This window comes from Colletotrichum higginsianum, chromosome 3 (genome assembly GCF_001672515.1).
Source record: "Colletotrichum higginsianum IMI 349063 chromosome 3, whole genome shotgun sequence".
Lineage (NCBI taxonomy): Eukaryota > Fungi > Ascomycota > Sordariomycetes > Glomerellales > Glomerellaceae > Colletotrichum > Colletotrichum higginsianum.
The window spans coordinates 4066814-4075108 of NC_030956.1; the positions used below are offsets into that span (position 1 = coordinate 4066814).

Consider the following 8295-nt stretch of genomic DNA (forward strand, 5'->3'; position numbering starts at 1 on the left):
GATAGACAAGACAGAAACACAAAGACGTATTGGCAAAGGCAGTGATGTTTCATCCAAGACCTTCCCCCTCCCATTTTCTCTTAGTGGAGCCATCAGCTGGACCTCCCCTTTTCCAGAGACGCCGAATCTCATGCAAAGGAAGAGATGACGGTTGAAGAAGCGAGGAAGGAGCCGAGGACGAGAAGAGAAGAGCGAAGGGGTGCAGAAGGCGCAGCAGGTCTGGCTTCACTTCACCCCACGCCCTCCCCTTCCCGAATTCCCCGGTTCCCGCCCCATGCTTCCTTGTGAGTCTCTCCCCAATCAACACGAGGTCAACATCTCGGGGCCAGGCAGAGGCACCATCCGATCCTTCTCGACGGGGGTGGGGCTAGGGGGTGTAAAGAGACCGAGAATGGCTCGGAAGGTTCGCGTTGTCTGGGGGTCTCGCTTTACAGAACAAGAGCGGCGAAGACACCGGCGGCCAGAGCAACACCCGCGGCGGCGCTCTGCTCGGCACCGAAGGTGACGACGACGGTCGGCTGGGCCCCAGGGTACTAGCCAGGCGCCGTGGGCGTAGTGCCCGAGATCACCCGGGACCACAGGGACTCCAGGGTCCCCGGTCGGCACATCGGAGGAACAGACGCAAAGGACTGGCTATGAGAATTGGGGGTACAGCCGGTGGTCTTGCAGTCGTCTTTGTAGTTGGTCGTCTGGAGGAGTGGTGGCTTGTCAGCAGAGTTACTTCTTCTATCCGTCGTAGGGGGTTTCTTTTGCTTCATGGAAACATTTCAAAGATGAGAACAGAAGAGGAGGGATAGGACATACGCAGGTCTGAGTGCAAGAGCAGCCGGGGATGATGAACGTCGTGGGCTTGTCAATGGTGTAAGTGCGGTTGTTGTAGTACAGCGTCGTCAACTCCGGCAGTACGTCGTCGCGCGGTCCCACACCTTGGTGATGGCGTAAATGCCCGTCCCGTTGTGGCCTACCCCGTTGTTGACGTGGTGGGGGAGGAAAGCAGCGGAGACGGTACCGGCAGTGGCGACGAGGCTGATGGCCGCGAGGCCCGACTGGATCTACATCCCTGTCTATCTGGTCTCTCTCTTGCCAGTGTCTTTGGCGAGGTCGTTGACAGTCTTCGTCGCGGGGATTCGGAGCTAGAAGTTGAGCACTGGAGGGAGCTGAGGTTCCGAGGTCCGAGAGTTTCGAGCAATATTTAAGTAGTAGTAATTAATGATATTCTGACCCAAGGAAAATGGTGTGTTGCGCTTTGCGATGTTCTAATGATGCTCATTGTGCTGTAAGTGAGTGACTGGGGCCAGTAAAAGCAAACCAAATAAAAGAAGGGGGAAAAATAGAAGAAGAAAAACAAAAAGAGAGGGGGGGAGCCTCTGAACAAACGAAAGATTGGAGTCCTGTTGATGTAAGAAGAGCAGTATGTGTGTGTGACGAGTGGAAGAAAGGAGCCCGTAAACCAGGAATAAGCGCGAGGGTGGTTCGGGAGCCTCTCTTTATGCCTGCCTGCCCATCCTGAGGATTCGACCGACCGACCCCTCTTCCCCTTCGACGTCTATCAACACTCATTGGCACGGGACACTCAGGGGTTGCTTGGATCCCGGGTATTAGGGTACATATGTATCAGAAGCAAAAAGACCTCAGGCTGGACAGTCTCGGGCACATACCAAGATTAGATCATGTCTCTATCTCTACTTTTGTCCACCAAGACGCCTGCTCGCGCCCAATTGGGAGCCCCGGCCTCGCGGCTGGGAATGCCAGCCGAGAGTTTCCGGTGCCGTGTTTGTTGTGATCCGCCGAGGTGCCGAGAATGCACCTGCCGACTGCCCGTAATGTGGCGCATTCCAGTCGTTGGGTCCTGAGGGGTTGATTGATTGAATCCGCACATCGGCATGATCGCACGGAAGAGTTAGAGAAGCCAAAAACCAGCCGGTATGCTCCTTCCTAGAGTTCGACGCTTCCCACACATCATTAAACCAGCATACCTGGCGCTGCAAGCCTTGATACCACTTTCATATGCTTTCCTCTTATTCAGGGTTATGTCGGAAAGGTCGAACCTCTTTCCCCGCTCGGGTCGAAGGGGGTTTGGTTCTTAGATATGTACAAATGAGCCATGCCGCTCCACGACCGCTCTCCTCCCTGTTTTGCATTTCCCCTTTTTCCTCACGATTACTTCCTTCTCATCGTAAGGCCTACGAGACGGCCCATTTCAGCGTGCCAGCGGGCAGCCGAGGTGCCTCTGTCCTCCTATCTCTGAACCCTAGGCTCGTTCATCGATCGCCACGGGCTCCATCTCGAGGATCGTAGTCGAAACTTGCGCTGTCATGCTATCCTTCTTTGGTCGTCCGCCCCCACCAGCCCAGTCATGATTCGAACAGATGTGAGAAATTAAAGCGAAAGGGAGGAGGGTGGGGGAGGGGGAAATAAAGAGAAAAGGAGGGAAAAACAGAAATCAAGTCCGCATGTGATGGTGACGTGGTGTCCCGCGGACTCAGTTTCGCCGCCACATGGGGTCTCCTTCTAAGAATAGTCCGCCCCCAACGCCTATATTTTTCCAAAATAGCCCAGATGGCGACCTAAATCGGCCCGTGCGGGAGAGCCATCTGGTAAATAAGTGAAAGATCCTGCCTACCGCCTGGTAATGAATCAAAGACCACCATGTTATGCTCAAGATTATGGTTCGAGTAAAGTGCCGTAAATGCCAACTTGGACTGCGCGGCCTGCGCCGGAGGCGATTCTAGGTATGCAAATCGGTCGTGCTGTGGTAAGATTGGGCGCGGGTTGTACCGGGTTTCACCAAAGTTTTCTTCGCTTTCCGAAACTGCGTCATGCCGACGTTACTCATTTGCGGTTCGATCGGCTCGTGCTGCGCTCCAGGCCACGACCGCCCGTGACTGCGTCAAAGTCGTAGTTCTTCAAAGTATGCTCGTACTTGGGGCTTCTCAGGAATTTGGGAACCGAGTCCTGCGTAAGGAAAAGAAGGTCGCGTTAGCTCAAGAATTCCAAAGCATACCGGCTGCGATGACGAAGACAAGGGATGATAAACGTACACTGGCCATCAGTTTAAAGACTGCGTTCTGAGCGTCCTCGAACAATGACATGACCTCTTGCAGAGTGTCGATCATGGCCACGTCTTGGCCGACGGCCTTGGTCATTCGGGTGGCCAGGTTGTTGCGAAGTTGGTGGTCAATGTTCAACTCGCAGGGAGAACCGGGGGCGAGGAATGCATTATAAATCCCATAGGCCTGCGCCATGATCTCCTTGATGCCGTCCATCGAACTCGCGTTAGGGTTCTTCTGGGCGACCCTAATCGCTCCCCGACAGCTCCGAACAAAGTCGTCCACGTCGAGGTAGAATGATAGGTTCTCCTCACAGTGTGTTTCCCTGAGGTTCTCTCTGAAGAGTAGACGAAGCGCGGCGTCGTTCAGGATCTTATCGAGCCTCTGTGTGTTGGAGTCTCGCGCAATGACGTTCCGAGACGGTGTGACCACTTCACTCTCCGAAGTCCGTCCTCTTGACCCAATGCCATTGATCAAATCCTTGCCCTTCGCCGTCAGTTGATAGATGGCATGCTTGGTAGGCTGGAATAGGTTGTTGCTGGGGTACTGTGCCATGTGAGCACGGTCTTGTACGACGGGCTCCATCAAGTCGTATTCCACGAACAGGGCGGCAATGTCGTACGTCTCCCGCCTGTCCACGGTTGTACAGCAGTCCATCAACCAATCAGTGGCAGCCTTGCCGGTGAAGGTATCCTTGTACGTCTTGCCGTTCACTTTACGTTCGCTAGCCATCTTGACACCGGTAAGGCCGTCCTTGTAGTCGCTCAGGGAATCCGAGTCGGCCGAGCTGACGCTCGATTTGACGTTGGGGCCGTGTGTACCAATGAACCTCCTGAAGATGACCTCAATCGTACCGCGATCCGTGATGAGCTTGTCCGTCTGGCCGTCCCTCTCAAGGATGACAAGTTGCGACAGGGTGGAGCCGACGAGCTCGGCTATCGACTTTTGCTGGATGCCGTTGCGGGAACAGAAGCGATCCAGCACGGTGACGCCCTTGGGGGTCAACTGCCACACGGAGCCCTTCATGTTGTACACCTGCTGGTATTTCCCGTCGGCAGACTCGATGAACCTCGCCTCGAGGAACTTTTGGCAGATGGAGCGGGCCATGTCCTTGGCCATGGAAAATGTCGTGGTGGTGGTGGTGGTTACTATCCTTGAGGGGTCCTTGGGATCAGGCATGCGGTTCGATTGGGAGAACTTGAGGGAGCCCAGGTTGTTGATTGCATCTTCGGACAGGAAGGTGTTTTCCACGCGTGTTAACCGTACTCGATGGGCGGACAAAGGCAGCAGGCTGACAATGAGTGTTGAGAAGAGGTCCTTGAAGTCCTGTTCAATTCTTCGTGTTAGCATTCATCGACGACCGGCAGGGCTTTGGGCCACGAGTGTTCGGGGGCGGGCAAGCGGTGGGCGACCGTCGCAAAAGGAGAATCGGGTTCGGCGGGCAGCGTCAACCTGGCAAGTTACTGACCTTGGTGAATGGCCGGTCATCATCCGTCATGCGGAGAAGCCGCGAGGATGTTTGATGCATTTTGCTCTCTATGCTCGGCAGTCGGTAGGGGAGAGGCCTATTGGGGTCTGTCTCGGTGTATGGTTGAGAGGGTAGATCCTGTACCAGCGATACCTGGCTTGGATACTTGCCCTCTAGTTGATTAAGAGTGCTGCTAGAAGACGAGTAGTTGGAAGGGCTCGAATATCGGGGGTATTTGTCTGTCGAGCCTTGGCTGGCGGCAGAGTAGTCCGAAGCAGAGTCGGGGGTGAAAGAGGCCCTGCCCAATGCGGAATTGGAGGCGCGCTGGCGGATCGACGGGTCCGAGGAAAAGGCGGCGAGTGCGGATTGGGTCTTGTCAATGGCGGCTGTAGCGAAGCCGAAAAGACCACCAGAGCGTTGTAGCTTGTGCAAAGAGCTGGTTGAGGGCGAGTGGTGATGGGAGCGAAAATACGGGCGGTTTACCGAAGACACGACGTAGGGATCGGTCGATGATGTAGTTGTGTTGGTATTGGACGAGGGAATGGTGGTGGTGGTGGTGGTGGGTGTCGCAGCAAGAGGAGTGCTGCCGGCGGTGGTGTTGGCCGTGGTAGTGCCGGTGGGTTGCGGATTGGCACTGGTACTGGTAGGGTTGGGGTTGGCTGTGCGTGTGGGAGGTACAGAATCAGAGCTGGCCTCGTTTGACAATGGCTCTTGGATGGAAGGTCGGGAAGTCTTGCAGACAGCGGCCATCTAATGGGAAAAGGAGGGTTAGAAGAAGCGCGGACGGCAAGACGGGTGTTCAAATAAAAAGGCAGGCGCAAAGAAAAAAGAAAAAAAAGAGAAGAGAAAGCGGGTTTTTGGTGAGGTAGGGCGTGGGCGTGGATGAGGGGAGGAGAGGAGGAGGTGTGTGGTAGCGGTAGTAGTAGTGGTGGAGGAGAAGGAGAACCAGGGACATGGGCAGCAAATGGAGTGACTGAAGAGGGAAGGGGAGGGGGGTAGGTACAAGATCAAAGGCGAGGTACAGTATGTACGAAGTACACAGGCCTCAAGGGGCTGATGTACATGTAGACGACGGAACCCTGCAAATGAAAAAGGGTATCAGGGGGGGCATAGGAGGGGAGGGGAGAGGAGGGAAGGAGGGGATGGGAGGGGGATTAGTACTGAGAGCTCAGTGAGTGAGAGTGAGAGTGAGACTGGGAGTGGGAACGGAATAGGTATCGCACACGGGACTTGGAGGGGCGCTACACGCTGGCCGAGAGAGTGGTGGGCGGGCACAGCCTAACACGTCTGTCAGGACCAGCCAACATGGACCAGGCTTCGCTTCGGGTCACTTTGTTTCTGAAGCCGAGAGCTACTTGATTGGTGGTGAGGTTGCCTTCCAGAGGGAATAGGCCCAGTGATGACAATGAACAGGCTAGGTAGGGAGGTAGCAGACGAGGAGGATGGCAGACAAAGAAGACAGTGCGGTATACCAGGTAATTCAGCACGGGCAGCATGAGGGCCTGGGGGAGCCAGAGAAACGAGAGACAGAAGGCGGCAAGAGCAAACAGAGGGAGTAGAAGGGGAAATTGGTGATTCGATCACGGATATGACCGTCCAGCCGTGGGGTGCGGTAGTGGGTGAAGATGGACATAAGGGATCTAAATGATACTGACTTGAAGCGGCGAGATGCGGTGATGTAGCCTTTGGTTTTGGCCAGTCCAGGTGTGACGTGACAGTCAAAGCTGTCCCTAGGGCCCTGGGAGGGGGAGGTGAGGACCGCGAAGGGGCTTGGAATGACTGTTTTGTAGTTCACGCTTGGCTTGGCGGCATTGGACTCCGAGGGACACACGGACTGGCTTGACGTACGATGGCGGCGGCGTAGACGCGGACGAGAGCGAGCAGCAGAAGGGCGCAACGGACGACGATGATGAGACGGGAATAAGAGGTGCGTCGTAGTGTGGTCCGTATCATACGTGTAGTGGCAAACAGGCCTGGCGCGCGCTGGGATGCAGATGCAGATGGTAATAGTGTAGGGTAGAAACGACGGGCGTTGCTTTGGTGCCGGTGTCCTTTTACTTTTACTCTTGGTTTTGGTTCTCTCTTATCCCCTGAGGTCCGTCCGGGTCAAGGCTGAGTGAGGCAAGGCGAGGACGGAGAAGGGCAATAGTGAGACTTGAGACGGAGGACTCTGCTCTGAGACTCGAGATTTCGAATTTCGTTAGAATGGGCGGCGACAGGGAAAGAAAAGGGACATCAAAACAAAACACAACAGGAAAAGCAAGAAAGAAAACCGGTCAACGAGGCTATAACGGTAACGGAAGGGGGTGGTCGTGGATCAAACTGTCTGCCCATAGGTGTGTGCAGTCTGTCAATGATTTGGTTGAACTTGAAATCGGGTTGCGGATTCGGTTTTGGCTCCTCTCTCGATCTTTCCTCCCCTCTGGTTCCCTCTTCTCTTTGCGAATTGGAGCCGAAGTAATAGACCAGTCTGATGAGTCATCTGGAAGGTGGGTGGAACGCGAAACGGACTGGAGCTTACTGTGTCTAAATAATACATGGTGTAGAGGGAAGTCAAGCCAGGTGCGGCGCGATCTTTTTACACAGTATCACAAGGGGCCCAAGAAGCATATGAAAGAGAGAAAGGAGAGGGGAGGGAGACAAGATCTGGATCGTTTCCAACGTCCAACGTACATCGATCGAATGGTCGACTTCCAAACTTCTCCTCCTTTAGCGCATCTTTCTTTCGTCTTTTCTCCTCGCCCCAACCAGCCGCCGTTGCGGTACCATCAAGGACGACATGCTGTGCCATGCGACTGTAAGGCATGTGTGCCTACATACACCATACGATTTCGTGTACACACACATACACACACACACTTACATAGGGGGGCGCCACGGGCCACGAGGTGAATATGCATGGTCCTGTTCCGTTCCGCATCCCAAAAGGCAAGGGGGGGAGGGGGAGGGGACTTGTAAGGTAAATGCTGGCTAGACACCGCATCGACTGTGCACCTCCCCTCTCCTCTCGTGTATCCTGACCCTCGTGTGCCCTGTGATCTGGCAACCGGGTTCCCGATGGAAGATGGGTTCTCTTGTCCGTTTCTCTCTCTCCCTCTCTCTCTCTCTCTCTTTTGTTCCCTTCTTCTTTCCTTGCTGCCAGGCGGAGGGATGAAATCTGCCACCCGCTGTCAAACAAACCCCCTGGCCAAGACCAGAACCATGCCAAGAAAGGAGTTTCCACACATGCATACGGATACCCTCTCTGTCTCTTCCAAGTCTCTGCAGGAAAGGCGGTCCCGCCCGTTGCAGTAAAAAAGCCTGGTGTGGGACCCCTGAGCTTTCCTGAGATACGATACTTGTACTCCATCAATCACGCATGCAACCCTCCACAGCGGAGGAACTTTGCCCAAGTATTCCTTACGCCTACTTTTCTCTCAGTCCACCTCAACTCGCTCTGTAGCCATTGTATCCCTCACTCACGGGATGATAATAGAGAAACAGAGAGAGAGAGAGAGAGAGAGAGAGAGAGAGAGACCACTCGCCCCCCCCCCCATAATCCCGCAACGTCAATGTGTCGGTCTGCTATGATATTCTTCAAATGGCAGTCAATCGGGGGAGCGCGGTAGGAAAGCCCATGGACCCCAAAGCCGCTGCGTCTCCCCTCACAATTCTCCTCGTCATTCTCATAGTGCTCATGCGCATCTGTACTCCTCAACCCACCTTACCCACAACGCACGAAGGTAAGGGTACACCAGGAGGGGACAAGAAGAGGAGACGAGAGGGGACATATGAGAA

At 54.7% G+C, this 8295-nt stretch overlaps 2 protein-coding genes across 2 annotated transcripts; one reads left to right on the forward strand and one right to left on the reverse strand.

Moving 5' to 3' along the window:
* Positions 1-144: 144 nt before the first annotated feature.
* CH63R_04746 (uncharacterized protein) lies at positions 145-1196 on the forward strand (the record flags this gene model as incomplete). Its single annotated transcript, XM_018299721.1, has 3 exons — positions 145-284; positions 404-735; positions 886-1196. The coding sequence occupies 3 exons, from the start codon at positions 145-147 to the stop codon at positions 1194-1196; spliced, it is 783 nt and encodes a 260-aa protein (XP_018160967.1).
* Positions 1197-2832: 1636 nt separating this feature from the next.
* On the reverse strand, positions 2833-5268 carry CH63R_04747 (domain found in Dishevelled; the record flags this gene model as incomplete). The annotated part of the gene is made up of 3 exons (XM_018299722.1): positions 2833-2955; positions 3042-4376; positions 4519-5268. 3 exons carry the CDS (start codon positions 5266-5268, stop codon positions 2833-2835), a joined length of 2208 nt encoding a protein of 735 aa, XP_018160968.1.
* Between the last annotated feature and the right edge of the window lie 3027 nt (positions 5269-8295).